General features: G+C 41.7%; 2 protein-coding genes across 5 annotated transcripts; one reads left to right on the top strand and one right to left on the bottom strand.

Annotated features, from left to right (window-relative positions):
- Positions 1 to 8: 8 nt before the first annotated feature.
- LOC115734483 (transcription factor bHLH130-like) lies at positions 9 to 3,180 on the bottom strand. Of its 2 annotated transcripts, none has more exons than XM_030665299.2 (7): positions 2,956 to 3,180; positions 1,944 to 2,821; positions 1,101 to 1,447; positions 837 to 1,010; positions 605 to 670; positions 469 to 537; positions 9 to 382 (listed from the first exon to the last, which is right to left on the bottom strand). In XM_030665299.2, the coding sequence occupies exons 2-7, from the start codon at positions 2,500 to 2,502 to the stop codon at positions 158 to 160; spliced, it is 1,440 nt and encodes a 479-aa protein (XP_030521159.2). In that variant the 5' UTR covers positions 2,503 to 2,821; positions 2,956 to 3,180; the 3' UTR covers positions 9 to 157. The 2 variants fall into 2 exon arrangements, with proteins under 2 accessions (XP_030521159.2, XP_030521160.2); XM_030665300.2 differs by having other exon boundaries at positions 1,104 to 1,447.
- A 7,833-nt stretch (positions 3,181 to 11,013) lies between these two features.
- LOC115734430 (protein FAR1-RELATED SEQUENCE 4) lies at positions 11,014 to 16,524 on the top strand. Of its 3 annotated transcripts, none has more exons than XR_007198950.1 (4): positions 11,014 to 11,206; positions 13,403 to 15,604; positions 15,775 to 15,928; positions 16,251 to 16,371. XR_007198950.1 is itself a non-coding variant. In XM_030665210.2 (4 exons), the coding sequence occupies exons 2-4, from the start codon at positions 13,598 to 13,600 to the stop codon at positions 16,396 to 16,398; spliced, it is 2,208 nt and encodes a 735-aa protein (XP_030521070.1). In that variant the 5' UTR covers positions 11,014 to 11,206; positions 13,403 to 13,597; the 3' UTR covers positions 16,399 to 16,524. The 3 variants fall into 3 exon arrangements, 2 of the variants coding, with proteins under 2 accessions (XP_030521070.1, XP_048137391.1); XM_030665210.2 differs by having other exon boundaries at positions 15,775 to 15,828; positions 16,252 to 16,524; XM_048281434.1 differs by having other exon boundaries at positions 13,369 to 15,604; positions 15,775 to 15,828; positions 16,252 to 16,524.
- The last annotated feature ends 208 nt before the right edge of the window (positions 16,525 to 16,732 follow it).

The raw sequence follows: 16,732 nt of genomic DNA, 5'->3' as shown, positions 1-16,732 counted from the left end.
ACCTTATCTTCCCCCCCTCCCCTTATTTCTTCTTCTCCTTCTCTGAGTTTAATAAATACAAAGATCTATCCGCAATTTAGCTGAACGTCCCAACCTGCGCAACAGCACGAAAAGACATTTCGGTCTGACGCCCTTTACGCCATACGAGCGTTTTTCTTCAGGCCCTCTTGCTTTCCATAAGCGAGTTTCTGTTTCGGTTTGGCTTTTTAGAGCCCTCCTTCTCATCTTCACGCCTAATTTGCTTTCTGCGGATGTTCTCTTTCCTGCATACTCCTATACTTCTGTACAGTGCAGCACAAGAGTCCCCCTTCCTGGGATCTGGTGCTATTGCTGCTGCTGCGCTGTTGAGGCATGTGCATCTGGCTCGATCCGCAGAGAGGGCCTGCCAAAATTTTTGGGTTAAATAGAGAACTATGAGGCATCACGGTTAGGAACTTCATAGGAACTAGGAAGGGTCAACTGGTTTACCTTAACCTGTTCCTGGAGGTCTTTTATGTAATCAACAGCCAAATCCAACATGTCTGCTGTGTTGGTTTGCTGCCAAGACAGAGTGCAAATCAGGACTAACAAATCAGTTCTCGGCAACAGTAGATGAACATTTTACCTTGTCCATGTTTGGCACGAGATCTTGTAGTTTCCTCATTCTTTCACTGATTTTGGTTCTCCTGACCTGATCACAAGCAGAAGAAACACTCCCAGGTTCACAAAAACTGCCCAATTTTATAACTGGAAACGTGATTGCCGTCTTACGGTCACTGTTCACATATCGGAAACCGATCTAAACTTTGCGACGATTCTTACAAAACTTGTGAAGAAATTTAGAACATGGATCTTACCCTCTCAGCGATGCTACGAGGATGAGTGGCACAACCTCGCTTAGCACGAATTCTACATGGTACAGAATCTTGCAGCTGCAAAAAATTTTCAATGGAGGAAATCTCCGCCCAAGTTTTCGGCAAACTTAAGTGATGCGTCAAACCCATGGTAGGACGGCTCCTAACCTCCTCGTTCTGAGCATAAGAAAAATGAAAAAAATTCATTCATCACACTAGGTGCACATCAAAGTTGAGAAATCACACGTGAGAAAAAAAAATTAGTACCACCAATTCAGACGCATTTAAGCCTGAAAACTTCTTATCATCATCTCGACTTCTTTTCAGAGCGTTCAAATTTTCAGACACGCTGGTCGAATCCTCCCAAGAGCTCACAGGATAACCCGCAACATAATCGTTAGCGTTACCTTCACCAAAAGCTACACCTTCGTCGATGGAGGCTTCCATGCGTTTATCCCCGAGCTCAGAAATCGGACTCATATGTCCCATGGTGGAAGCGGGCCTGGATGAGTAGCTCATATGACTGGCCAACCTATTCACATTAGAAAAGGTTGCCTCTGCATTTGCTCCGCTGCAAGCGACGAAATTCCTCATGCCCTCCATAGAAGCAAACCCTGCAATTGGCAGACCAGTTAGTGCCCATTCTCCGTGAGATTGTGCCCTTTCAAGCAATCTTATCTTTGAACATATCCAACACGAGCCCAGAAAAAAACTTCCTAGTACCTAGCATTCACAGGGAGTGAATTTCCGCGTGTGGTTGTGCCTATTCCGAGTCAATTCTAGGTTCAAGTTCGCTTGCTTTGTGCTTCTATTGACGGATCTGTAAGTTCCAGAGAACCAGTGGAAAACTAGGTACTAAACGAGAAAAACTTTGCTAGTAATTTATTTCAACTTGAACGAGACAAGACAAACAGCAACTTGTTCCATCGACTCCTTAAAGTAAGAATTAAAAATCAAATGAAGCAACAGAATTGAGGCAGAAAAAATAGTCAAAGATTGCGAGTCGCAGCTTCATGAGCAGTCGAATCAATTCTGCAAATCATTGCTAAACAGTGAAAACCACAAAACTATCCTGACCGAAAGCAACATCAAAAAATAGCACTACAGTACCGTTATCAATGTTGATGTTGGCGAAAAGCCCTGCAGGTGAGCTGCTGTGGCGAATGAGATTCGAATTGGAACCACCAACTTTCGTGGGCGGCAACCGATCCGAACCGGAGACTCCATCGGTCGAGGTTCGATTTGGCCGAGGCGGTTGAGATGAACTTTGGTAGTAAGAACCGGAAGAGTAGTGACTCTGCTGCCGAGGAATCACATTCGCTTCGCTCTTCACCACCTCCATGAGCTGCGGTTGGCGATTGGTCACTTCGTTCTGCGGCAGACTCCGCTGGAATCCACCGAGATTCTGCGTCGCCGGCGATTCGTCCTGGTTGCCGGATATCAGCCGCGAGAAAAGACGCTCCGTCTCCGGACTCGGAGGCTGGCCGAGGAACTCGCTGCAGAAATCCCTCTCGAGCAAGCTCGCGAAGAAGGAGCTCGGCGCGGATCGGTATCGCGACAGGCCCGAGCTCATCTGTTGCTGGTGATGCTGAGGGGGAGGCTCGTGACCGTGATCCAGAAAAGCATGATGATGGTGATGATGATGATGCTGTTGAAGATCCGACTCCATCTCAAAAAACTGTTGAAAAAATTTCCGAATTCTCCCTTCCCGGAGCTCGAAAATCACTGGGGATCACCAGTTTCCCGAGGAGACGCGATCGATCCGTAGGAATCTGCAGAATAGCTGGAAAAAAAAAGGCAGAAGAGTTCGCCGGATAAGTAATTCTAAAGAGAAGTATTCGTCGTGAGGAAACTTCTTCCTCGCGTCGCTCTCTCTCCGGATCTAAAGCCGGAGACTGATTGGCTGTTGCTTTCACTTGCCTTCAGCTAAGAGCACCGCGCGGTTGAAGCTGGAGTAGCTTCGGGAACAGAGAAAAGCAAACAGCAACCTGCGAAACCAATTCCAGAGTTTCAATTCCTTCGCAATCGAGCGACAATTAGAGATCCGAGCTGCTTCTTCTTCTTCTTCTTCTTTTTCCCAGGTGATCAAAACAACAGCAGAAGTAGAACAAGATTCGAGCACCTGGAGCGATGGAGAAGTATGCGAGCTCAAACGAGGTACACAACGCTCGAACGGAGACAGAAGGAGAAGGCCGGAGAGTCGCAGTAGGAACGAAGCCTCTTCTTCTTCTTCCCCCTCCACGAGTTTTTCTCTTACTTTTCGGGAAGCGCCGGAGGGGCTGGTGGTGGTGATGGTGATGGTGATGGTGGGGTTACTGATTGATGCTTGTGAGGGAACTTTGGAGAGAGAGAGAGAGAGAGAGACAAGTAAAAGAAAATTCTAACCCAAAAAGAAAGAAAGAAAGAAAGAGAGAGAGAGAGAGAGAGAGAGGAGATAAGGGGCAAATGTTTCCGTACCTGCGAGGCCACCGGTACACGTGCGAACCCACTAATCAATATTAGCCTAGCCATAAGTCAAGCACACGTGCGAACCGGCTCCTGTCGGCGTTGCCTCCACCGCCGTCAACTAGAGGGCCACTCAACAACCTCTCCACCCTCCTCTTCTCTCACTCTCTCCGCGCTTCCCTTCCCGCCCTCCTCCTCGCTTGGCCTCCACCGTCGTCGAGATATCAGCAGGCTAGCCGTCGCATCCGTGACCTAGAAGTCGCCGCCGCTAAGCTATATGAGATAAGGGTCCTCCATGATTGGTGTTAGCATGCTAGCATTGCCCGCGATGGTTGTAGTTTGTTACGATCGCTATAGGCGTAGCAAAGATTGTAAGAGCTACCGGGTGGGGATTTGATGGATAGATGTGGGGAAGAGTCTTGAGTGTGTGCTCAAAAATCGTATCCAAGAAGGAAATTTTGGTATGACGATGACTAGCGATGTGTGGGCACATGCTCAAAACTAACAAATAAGTTAACGGATAAAAACATAGTTCACGGCAATAAAATTTGGGTAAATAGCATAAATTGTCTTTGAATTTTAGCTCAATATATAATATAGTGGCTAAATTTGAAATTTATTCAATGTGATCCGTGAACTTTAAATTTGTTCAAAGCAATCCCCGAAATTTTGGTACATGTTTATTTAGTCCCTAAACTAAATGAAATTGTTCAATGTTGCTCCAGAACTTTATCTGGTTCATAAACTTTAGCTCAATATGAAATATCATATTTGAACTTTTAATTTATTCAATATAATCATTGAACTTTTAATACATGTTCTATTTAGCCTTTGGATTGTATAAAAATGTTCAACGTTATCCATGAACTTGTGAACATATTCATATAATCTACGTATTAAATTGAACATATACCAAAAGTCCATTAACCACATTGAATAAACTATAAGTTTAAAGATGATATTATATATTGGGCCAAAGTTCATGTACCATATTAAACAAATTTAATAAAAGACCGTATTATAAATTAAGCCAAAATTCATGGATCGTTTATGTTGTTTACTTCACTTTGGAGGAGCCTTGACATGGAAATTTCCAAGAGAGCTCATTGTTCGGGCAAATTTTAAGTAACAAGTACCTATTTTTTGTACTTACTTACGATAGTTAAATTGAATTAATCGCGTGGGAGTCGAATTCGGATAATTCATGTTTGGATTGGAGGCAAATAAGTTCTTGCACTTTCTATGATGCCGCCTTTTCTCTTAATTGCATTGACCACACTCGGCAGAGAATAATGCTCGGAAAAGATAGACTGCGGTAAACGACGCTTTCTCGAATTAGGAAAATGCAACGGAATCAAGATCCAACAAAATCGCGTGCCGGTTCGGATAAAGGGGAAAAAAAATTTAAAACCTAAGTCTAATCGTGTCATGGGAGTCATATCCAATGAGCTAGGGTTCTAGATTCTTTTTGCCCGATTTACCACATCTAGTCAGGTGGCAGATGCTCCTATATCCTAACGATGCTTAGGTTGCGCGGATCGAATTTTATTTTCACTTCAATTTTATTCGTTTATCATATTAGAAAGCGATTCGAGCCTTCTTTATATTGCTTGGTATTAGCGCGCAATTGGCACGATAGGGCACATGTCCTGCCGGTTCCCCTCGAGGTGACTCGGCTAGTCATGGCGGGGGGGACCCGACTAAGCACGGTCGTGCCCTCGAGTTATAAAAATCAGATGTGGCATGAAAAGAAAGTAGGTAAATTTCGCAAGAGGACTTAGCAGGATGTTTGATCAGTAGCTTAAGCGCCGTGCATTTACTGCGGGGGTGTGGCGATAAGATCGGGACGAAGAAAGTGACGACCGACGGGAGACTTCTCCTTCCCCACGCAAACGCAAGACGGTGGGGACGGAGGGAGGTCGGCATCGGGGACGGGTTTGTCTTTTCCGCTTCGATCCGCTACCGTTGTCCGAAAACGACATCGTTCTCCGCTCATGTGGGAAAGGCGCGACGAATCACGGAGATTAAGTTTTTGACCTCTCGAGTAAGGAGGACCGTCGTTCTTAGGGTCAGACAAACTCTTTTTTGCCCTTTATATATTCATTTTCGATGCTCGTCTTTTTTATTGCCTCCTCAAAGGTTCAAGCGGTGCAACAGGTGAAGAATGGGCTACACCTAATTATTTTTTGACAATTAAGTTGATGTCCCCGCACGATTTTTACAATCCCAAACTGGAGAGTCATGTCGTTCTCCGGATTACATCAGACTTGCTCGTCATATGAAATTGACTAGCGATAAGCATACCGACTTGACTTATAAATCCTAACTTTAAATCTCATAAAGAAAGTTTGACAGATGTCGAGAGAATGGCACATTCATTCGCTTTATTTTCGCCAGGCACGTCCACGACAAACTTTTTTTTTTTCCTCACAATTGTGTTGGCTGGACATTCGTTTAGGAGTTCGACGAGCGTTTCTCAAGAGATTGTGATGTCATATTCGATATGGTGTCGTCAGGTACGATTAAGAATCAAAAGTCCTCGGATTAAAAGGTACTTTTTACGATCAATATATCTTAAGAGTCTTGCCGATAAACGCTCTGAAATACTAGTTAAGTTAATCTAAAAAAAGATATAAAGAAGGCTGATTACATCAAATATATGATTTTATTTCCTCAAAAGCATTTATAACGAGGACTTAACAAGGATACCCATTGTCGTCTTCCTTTCTTCTTATCGTTAATTAATATTAAGCGGCGCTTAAGGTGGGCTGCCACGTGTACTCTCATCGAGGTTATAACCTTCTCTTTTTGTAATGAGCTCGCATTAAGCGGAGAGGAGATCCAACACTTGCTTGATTGATATGTTTAGCACGTAATTGATCTGTCTGGATTCGCGTGACGTGGTTGCTCACCCGTCTTTCATCTCGGGGCTGCCGTTTTTTCGCGAAAGCGTGTCGTTTTTGGATTTTGTGGACCACTAAGACAGATGCATTTGGCCGCTGTAGTAAATTAGTGCATAAACAAAAGCGAAAAAGAAGAAGAAAGAAAAGTTAAAAGAGGACCACGTGCAATCGTCGTATAAAGACACGAGAGAGACGAAACGACTCGTAGTTGATGGCACTGTTTTTGGACGATCCGACTTATATTATTAGGACACTTTCATATTTAATCAATTTTTTGAAAACTCATGTAGCGTGGAGCGAACGAGTGCGAGATCGAATGAGGATGAAAGACAATAATAAAAATAGATTGAGTTGAGTCTAAATAAGTTGTGAACTCATTTAACACACATATTATTACGGACTTTATCATTCTAAACTCATTTATGACCTATTATCCAAATATAATTAACTCATTTAACAACTCAATCTATTAAATTTGTGTTAACAAACGTGTTTATGATCTATTTTGACAGGTTTACTGGTTCCCAACCTTCATCCCGTTCCACGCTCTCACGACTCTCTCCAAAGAGGCTTGAGAAGACCGTCCTTTCAATCCTTCTTATTGACCGGTCGCTTTCGATTGCGTCATGCCTATCGCCCGCTTAAGCCGGTTTGTTAACGGGACACAACGTCTTGTTTTCGGACCGTCCATTTGTTCTTTCAGGTCAGTAAAAGTGATGCTGACGCTACATAGAGGTCACAGTAATTAATCAGAAGAGGGGGCGGTTTATCAAAGTCAAAGTCAAAGTCGAGATGATCAATTAGCTGGACAAATCCCTAATTACGGAAGCTGTCGCGGAAAGAGATGATGGGGTAATCTTGCCTAACCAACCGGATCTCGCCCCGAAAGCCACGATGCCGAGATTCTCTGTCATTAATGATGCTTAATGGATTGCTGATAGTGATAGGGAAGTATCTGTTGATTCACGATTAGTACTTAACAGCTATTTTTAAGCATGCCTAACTTGTGGACTAAATGAAGTTAAGCACCTACCGATATCTCCGCGGGGCATCGACGGGTTCCTAATTGGACGGGGTGCTCGCACCATTTGTCCAGGGAAGCGATTGTTTTAGGCATGGTCGTTTGGGGTTTCTTTGGAGAAAAGAAGGTATTTGTCGGACTTTCCTTTGAAGTTTAATGTTTCTTTCGATCCGCCGTACTCGTGAGATTTGCAACCTGTGCAAAAACAGAAGAAGTAAAGTTTAGTATCGTGAAAAACTCCAAACTAGTAAATCTGTGATAAATTTACTCAAAAATATTTTTTTGACCACGAAAAAATTTAAACCGATATAATTATGACAAATTTACCCCAAATTATCTCACGCACCGCCCAAAAATATAGTCTATCGTAATTTGTTTTCGACTCAAAATGAGTCGATCTTGAAATAAATAATGGATGAATTTATGATATTTGGGCCAAAATACTAAAGAGTAGGTCGTTTTCGAAAAACTCACATCATTCGGAAAAGCTTATAAACCATAACTTTAAGTCTCATAAAGAAAAGTTTGACAAGCACCGAGAGAATCATACCTTCATTCGCTTTATTTTCACCTCCATGTCCGTGGCAATTTTTTTTTTTTCACAGCTTTGTCGGGTGGGCATTCGTTTAGGAGTTCGACGAACTTTTTCCCAAGAGATCGTGAGATCATTGTGGAACGGATCTAATCACATTCGATATGTCGTCAAGTACGATTAAAAATCAAAAGCCATAGGATTAAAAGGTACTTTTTACAATTAATATATCTTAGAATCTTGCGTTTGGAATTTTTGGTGGTTAAAAAAATAGCTTGAGGTAAAAATTGTCACATGTGTATCGGTTTGAGATTTTTTGTGATCGAAAAAAATAATTTTGGATAAATTTATCACAAACGTACCAATTTGATATAAAAAGTAAAACACACCCAAAACATACCATATTAGCCGGACCTACACATGGCCACGGGCCGTGAACTACCGGTTCCGGTTCGTGGCCATGCTTGAATTGGAACCGGCCCTTGAAGGGGTGGTCTCGATTCTAGTTCCAAATTTTTTTAAACGGTAACCGGCCCTTGAGGGGCCGGGCCGGTTCCGGTGGTCCCCGTCAACGGGCCGGTTTCGGTTATTCCACGTGCCGGTTTCGGTTCGGAACCGGTAGTCCCTGTCAATGGGCTAGTTTTGGCTATTTCATGAGTTGGTTTCAGTTATTTCATGGGCCGGGTTCGGGTCCAAATCAACTTGTGACCATGTCTAGCCAGACCCGAGTAGACAAGAGAATCATACGTTTCGGTTTTAAGGGAAATAGGGGTGCGAATGCAAAGCGCTGGAAGCCCCGAAGTTTCCTTTTTCTCCCCTGCGAAAAAAGTGGAAAAGGAAATCCAGTTTTTGGCGCTTTTTTTTTTTTTTGGCTATTGACTTTCCGAACTTTATCTAGAAATGCCAAAAGAATAGATAACAAAGGAAAGCAAAAGGAGTTAAGAGTCTTGATGTGGAACTTTGGAAGTGCTAGTCAATCCCTTTCTAGAGCTTCCAAAGAAGATAGAAGGGGTCTTTATGGCGATCGAGATGGATTAAAGACAGACGATTGGTAAATTAGTTGCGGCGATTACGGGTTGCACGTAACTAGCACAACAAACGGCTAATACTAGCGACCGAATAAGAAGGCAGGGTGCGTGACTAACTAATTCGTTCGATGGGCCACGTTTGTCGTGTTTGATTTAGTTGTAATCATGTTCTACGCAATCAAAATTTAAGTTGGTCACGATGGATCGAGAGAAATTTTCATTTTTCGAATTACCAAGTCGTGCAAGTAAATGGATAGAATCACGCGAGAAGCCCAAGGCGGCGGTGGTGGTGGTTGTTGTTTGGCAATGTCTTAACCTAACTCCTGTCTTCCTGGTTCAAACTTCAAACCCACTTTAGATTAGAGATACAGAGACATGCAACATCATCTGGTCAATACGGTCTCCAGACCCAAGAAGGGCTAGAGGTAGGCAAACCAACACCGACTCAAAAGATCAATTCATACCTTGAGTTCTTCGTCCATTTCATACAATTGATCTTCTTTGGTTTGGGGTCTCGCTGGGTAGCCACAAAGACCTTTAAACAAAGAGAAATGGTAGCGGTCGGGGCGATGTCGGACTCCCTTCCGCAGGGACTTAACATACTTTCCCCCCTCCCCAGTACCAGAACATGTCTCCTATACTAATTCACGACGTTTCTACGACGTCGGATTCCCGAAGATTAACCTAATCTCCACCCCGATTCTTTGCATGCAGGTCCCATTGTTTAGATAGCGATTGATTTGAGAAGCACAGAAGTTAGAAGTTCAATTGTGGGACAACATGCTGACATTCTCGTGAAGCAACGAAAGTCCGTACACGGCATGCAATCGTTTAGGTAAACGAGGGAGGCATATTTAGAACGTCCATCACCATGTAACAGTTTGAAAATTACTAAGGATTTCACAATACAAAGCGACGTGCCATATTGGCACGAGGCTCGATCTATATTTTTATAATCATGTACCACAAATGAGAACCTATGTTATATACCTTGTATAGCATCTGGAAATACGATATCATGTACATATGTGATGCCTTTTATTAAAAAAAAAATGAATTATGATGAAAATCTGTTAATTTGGGTAGACATAATAAAGTTAAACGTGCCGTGTCATGTTAGATTCGCATTGTCTCTCTTTAATTCGTGTTTCATCTCATGGCGTCTTCGTGTCATGCGAACGGCGTGTTGCTCGGTATCACCCCACCGGTCAAGACGTTGCCGCATAAACATAGTTGACAAGGTATTTTGCTTGGATTTTCCCGTTCACTTAGTAACCCTAGCAGCGAGACGTGCTCAAATTCACCGTAAGAAACACACGAAAACGGTAGCTCAATTGAGATCAAACACCAAATTGTGCGATCGCGGGCCTTAAGAAAGCTCAGAGGCTCGAACCGACGACCCAGTAGTCAAATGAAAAGGTTGGGGTTGCAGCTTTGGGAGGAAGGCCTTTCTATCCTAACCAAGGTTCCCTCGGGTCTGAAGATAGACCGGGAAATCGGACCCGCGGCCTTCACCTATCCAGTGTGATCACTAGGGGCGGTAATTTTTGAGATAGGGAGAATTTGCAACGGTGAAAAGTAAAGATGGATAAATTTCGCAAGACTTTACGACTTTAATGACATTGATGAAATAGAGGGTATAGTTGTCTTTTGCCACAATTGTGAAGAGTTGGATTCGTCCCTAGATTGTAACAATTGGCCACTCCATCATTACATCATGTCACTTCCCTTATCACCAAATCTTTCTCTTTAGGGTTGATGATAGAAATAATGTTTGAACTTTTAGTTAACATGCAACGTGGCCCATGAACTCTTAATTTATTTCACGCGATTCCTAAATTTTTGATTTATGTTCAATCTAGTCCCGAACTATATGAAAAAAATTCAATGTTGTCATTGAATTTGAATTAATAGAAGGACGATATTGAACATTTTCATATAATTTTGGGATTAAATTGAATATTAACTAAAAATTTAGAAATTTTATTGAATAAATTTAAAGTTCAGCTATGACATTGCATATTATGGCTAAAGTTTATGGACCTCATTGAATAAATTAAAAGTAAAATGGTCACATTACACATAGGGCAAAAGTTTAAGAATTAATTGCGCCATTTTTCCCCGGTTTCTTCCTTTGCAAACTTCCTAAATCGACAAAAACAAATCAACAAGCTAAAATTACCAAAGCACCCCTGAGTCGGGTGCCCGTATAACCCATTCGAAGCCCTGATTCTTCCTCTCTGCTGTGCTCCGCAGCCGAAAAGACCCGAAAACAGCATTCTATTTCTGATACCCGAGTCGGACTCAACCTGCATCATCGTCTCGCGGCACTTGAAAAAAACACAGAAAAGAAGAATTCATCTTCAAGAATCTCTCGCCTTCCCTCTCAGCTCTCTCTGTTTTCTTTCCGGGGAATCGCCAATTTCAGCTCAAGGAAGTGATCGGTGAGTTCTCGAGAACCGCTAATACCTGTGCTCACGTACTTGTTCGAGTTCGCTCGTTTTACTCGCAGTTCTGGTTCCGTCCAAGCTAGTGATGCGAAGGACGAAACGGTTCATTGGGTGCTTTCAGCTGTTTTTGGGATGCTGAAAGTCTTTCGTGCTCTTGAATTGGGTGCATTCGAGGGTAGACAATTCATCCTGTGCTTCTGATGTTTGTGCTGTGCTGTATAGCGAGCTCGTCGTTATAAGGAGCGCAAGTTCTTTGATGACTAACTTGCACAGTCTGATTGGGCTCGTTGGTAATGTCGTTAGGAGTGCAAATTCTGGATGATCGACTTCAAAATTTCGATTAGGCTCGTTGGTGTGTGCTAAGGATATAGGTCTACGTCACTTAAATTTTTTGCTAAAGGGGAAAATTTGGTACATTGTAAGTGAAACCTAGGTGGATCGAGCATCTACATTATGTTAGTATCGAGTGAATATACTCATAATCCTTCCGTCTAGGTACCTCAACCAGATGAATCTCATAGAATTTTTTCTCTCTTGCGATTCTAGGGTTTGGTCACATGTAAAAAATGAGGGATAAAAAGTGTTCACCTGATCAGTAAAAGTTTGGCAACACGAGAACTATATTCAGGTTCGTCAAGAATTCTAGCTTAAACGGCTTGCTTTTGTCAGTGAGGAACGAGAGGCCCAATAAGACAGCACATTATATCATTAACGCTACCACATTCCTCTTGTCGCTAAATGTACATGCAACAAGCAATGACAATTGCTGTGTGAATGACGTAAGATGTTGATTTTGAACATTTGGAGAGTAAGATGTTCTTATCGATTGGAGAGATGTCCATACATTCTGGGTATTTGGGTCGAACCATTATCACTGCTTGTTAGCCGCTCCACCCGATGTGGACAGGATAAGTCTGCTGTTGTTTTAGTTTTAGGAGTTGAATGCAATAGATGATTTTTGGAAGGGTATTGGTAACGAGAGCCCCCAGGACACTTTTTAACCATATCCAGGGCACTTGTTAACCATACCTAATAAAAAATGTTTTCGTTTTTAATGCACTGACTGTGCATAGCACAGGATCTTACTGTTAGACAATTCACACAGATCACAGATGGGATATGTTCCAATAATCATTCAGCTATTTCAATATGCAAGCATTTATTCACAGCTTTAGTTATTAGTGTAGAAGGTGAGGTTTGAAGTAACTTGAGTTTTTGTTAGACTCAATGAAATCTACTCATCGTAATGAGAAATTTTTGTAAAAGGAGGAAGCTAAGGAGTTCTCTTCAAAATGATGCAATCAAAACAAAAATTGGTGAAGTTGCTCTGCAATCAGAGCAGATATCTGACGAGTCGAGTCCTTTCAAGTGTTACCCTATGATAAGGATGAAAGGAAAAACCAGATCTCTCGAATACTTTTTCTCATAGTTGTACCCCAAACTGTGAGTTTGTAGGCATTGAGTGAATGCAAGGCTGTCTACCTATATCATTTACGAATGCCAACTTAATTTCTTCATGGACTGAGATATCTTAATAAACTACCTGGGGGACGTTTGGTTCTTTTTTCTACTGTTTAAGGCATTTTGTATTTTCTTGTTATTAGATTCATATTAACTGTTGATAGATTTTCAACTTCTCCCCGATTGTTGATTAGAAGATTGATTTGGTTTGCTGGTAGTTTAACACGTGTTAGGTTTATCCTTCTAACTTATGCCTAATGATTGAAGAGCGTGTGGAACATTTTTATCATCAAATACTAGTCTTGAACCACACAGATACATGCATGCAAGTGAGAGGGAAGAGAGAATTTGTTGGTTTCTGTGTGAATGGAGAGAGAGGGTGTTTGTTTTATTGTGAATGGATAGAAAAAAATGGAGATTAGAGATAATGGGAGAGTCATGAGAATTGGCTTATATTTATTTTTGATAGCTATCAATGAAAATGCTCTACAAAACAAACTAATTCTTTTCTCAAAGGTGGTTGATATATTTGATGTATAAAATCCATCGAGGAATTCTTTTTGTTAACAGTAGATCTTCTTAGACAAGAAGAAATAAGGTCACTGTGCTATTCAACCATAGATAGCTTTCAGCAGTCATTTCCTCATTTAACAGTTGCACATTGTGCTTTGTCCATAATCTCAATTGTGTTGAAGGAAGATGTGATTTTTTTTTTTTTGCTGTGGCCAGAGTGTTAGAGGGCAAAAGCTCCAAAGTCAACAAGTAAAAGCATTGAGAAAGGGCATTGCACGACGAATTCTCTCTCTTGGAAGATCCGACAGTTTCTTGAGATTGCCTGAGAAGTTAGAGACTGAATGCAATCATTGAGTAGAGTATGGTAGACTTGAATGTGTGAAGAGGCATTTAAGCGTTAGGGATGTGGCGATGGAATCTGATAAGGTCACAGCCAATACAATTGCAGAACCTCGTTATGACATGGAATTTGAGTCACATGAAGATGCATATGCTTTCTATAAAGAGTATGCACGAGCTGCAGGTTTTGGTACTGCCAAATTGAGTAGTCGCCGATCTAGAGCATCAAAAGAATTTATTGATGCCAAGTTTTCGTGCATACGATATGGGAATAAACAGCAGTCAGATGATGCCATTAACCCAAGACCTTCTCCTAAAATAGGTTGTAAGGCAAGCATGCATGTGAAGAGGAGGCAGAATGGCAAATGGTTTGTTTATAGTTTTGTGAAGGAGCATAATCATGATCTTTTACCTGCCCAAGTGCATTTTTTCCGGAGCCACAGAGATGCTGATCTAGCGAACAATGATGTCCGCATGCGAAAACGGAAAAATCTATCTTCAATGTCCAAAATGTTCAGTTCATACCAAAATTTTGATAACTTAGATAACTACTTGAGAAACCCACACGATAGAGGGAGGAGCTTGGTTTTGGAGGATGGTGATGCTCAACTGCTGCTTGAATTTTTTATGCACATGCAGGAACAGAACCCAAAATTTTTCTATGCAATTGATCTGAACGAAGAGCATAGACTGAGAAATGTTTTTTGGGTTGATGCCAAAGGCATAGAAGATTATTCCAAGTTTGGGGATGTGGTTTCTTTTGATACTACCTATTTTGCGAATAAGTATAAAATGCCCCTGGTACTTTTTATTGGAGTGAACCATCACGGTCAACCCACGTTGTTTGGTTCTGCATTGATTGCGGATGACACTGTTTATACATTTGCTTGGTTGATGCAAACATGGTTAGTGGCCATGGGAGAACATGCACCGCAGGTGATACTCACTGATCAAAACAATGCCATAAAATCAGCTACTGCAGTTGTCTTTCCACATACCCGTCACTGTTTTTGTTTGTGGCATATATTAGACAAAATTCCTAGAGAGCTTGAGTACTTAGGCGTTTGGCAAGACTCGTTTGTGGCAAAATTTACCAAATGTATTTTTGGATCATGGAGTGAAGCAGAATTTGAGAAGAGATGGTGGAAATTACTTGACAAATTGAACCTTAGAGAGGCTGAATGGGTCCAACTGTTGTACGAGGACCGCATTCAGTGGGCACCTACTTTCATGAGAGATATATCTTTTGCTGGGTTGTCTGCTTTTTCGCGTGCTGAAAGTCTGAACTCCTTGTTTGACAAATATGTGAATGGGGAAACTTCATTACGAGAATTCATTGAAAAATACAAGGTTATTCTTGAAGATAGGTATGAAGAGGAAGCAAAAGCAGATTTTGACGCATGGCATGAGGCACCTGAGTTGAAGTCTCCTTCACCTTTTGAGAAGCAAATGTCATTAGTTTATACTCACGAAATCTTTAGAAAATTTCAGATTGAGGTCTTGGGAGCAGCTGCTTGTCATCTGAAGAAAGAAAGTGAGGATGAGAGAGCGACAATATATACTGTTAAAGAATTTGAAGATGATCAGAATTACGTTGTGGAATGGAGCGAGTCGAAGTCCAGTATATATTGTTCGTGCCATTCATTTGAATACAAAGGGTACCTCTGCAGGCATGCTATGATTGTTCTCCAAATGTCTGGTGTCTTTAGCATTCCGTCGAGATATATTCTGCAGCGCTGGACTAATGCTGCTGTAAGCAGGCATCCCATCGGTGAAAAATTGGAGGATATGCAGTCCAAAGTGCGTCGTTACAACGATTTGTGTCGACGAGCTATAATATTGGGTGAAGAAGGGTCTCTTTCTCAAGAGAGTTACAATATTGCATTATGTGCCATTGTGGCAGCTCTTAAGCAATGCGCAAGTGTAAATGCTCCGGCTGAGAATGAAGCACATCCTAATAACTCAACAACCCATGCAATCTGCAATGCTGAAGAAGAGAACCCATGCAGTACATCCAAAGAGCAGGTACCTCATCCAAAAGCCAGCAACATAAGTAAGAGTACAAGCAGAAAAGGAAAGGTTAGTGTTTCAATTTCTGTATGATTATTGAGTAGTCATTTTTGTGACGAGTATGTGTGTACAGAATACAGAGAATCAAACTTGCCCATTCTTATTCATCTGTCTAAATCACATCCCTGTTGAATTCTTCAATCGTTTGTGATTTCCGAAATGGCTTTCTGTTGTTACAGATAACGGAGCCTGATCTTCTTGGAGCCATGGCGCAAGATGGTCTTCATCAAATGGTTTGTCGCTCTTCCTTTTAGGCTATCGCTTATTGTTGTGGGCTACCCCTTGTTAAGTTACTTTGAACAGGAATGTAGCGCGAGTCTGGCAGCCTCACTTCCTAAGATTTTTGCTGGTGATTTAATTCCTTTTGCACCGAGATATGCGTGCTTTAATATTCTAAAAGCTCTCGACTGTGATTCAATGTTAAGATGCTATGCTGATACTAGGTCAGATAATTGGCCAATCAAGTTGATAGGCATGGAATTTTAGGGCTGCAGTGTTGTACAATCGTGTTTTCCTTGGTGTTAGATGTAGCGGTGAGTGCATTTATTCGATAAGGCCGATTTCAAGTGCTAGCCTGCTAGGATAACCAGGAGGAATGCACTTCCCATCACATTGACATATCCATGATTAATTTTTTCGTCTGTGTTGCATTGCAGGAAGGTCTCCAGGTGAGAACAGCACACCTACATGGCATGGTGCCAATGCAATTGCATAATTTGGTGCCGACAATGTTTCATAATGTTCCATCTACGCAGTTCCAAAACGTAGCTTCGATGCAGTTGCACGACAATCGTTTGCCTTGACAGCTGAATGTTTTGCTGTGTTCTGTAAATTTTTGGAAATGTAGGAAAGGGCCCTCTTTCTTTGTTCCTTTTGCCTCCTTTTAATCTGTTCAGCCAAGTTAAATAATTCATTCTTTGTTGCCTTCATGCAGTTGTATTTTTTTTTTTCTGAGTCTTCTGCTTCTGCATTTCATCATAGTTATGGTGATAACTCAGGTGCATATTGGGAGTGGGTGGAGGTCGTAAATTTGTTGTCAACTGTCAGACGTACTCCAAACGAGATGAAACTAAAATCATAAGGTGTTAAACTTCTCTACTTTTGAACATCTGTTAGAGTTCGCCGCATACGAATAAT

The sequence above is a fragment of the Rhodamnia argentea genome, chromosome 6 (genome assembly GCF_020921035.1).
Source record: "Rhodamnia argentea isolate NSW1041297 chromosome 6, ASM2092103v1, whole genome shotgun sequence".
Taxonomy (NCBI): domain Eukaryota; kingdom Viridiplantae; phylum Streptophyta; class Magnoliopsida; order Myrtales; family Myrtaceae; genus Rhodamnia; species Rhodamnia argentea.
The sequence above is the reverse complement of the archived record's forward strand: the minus strand, read 5'-3'. Positions and strand labels throughout refer to the sequence as shown.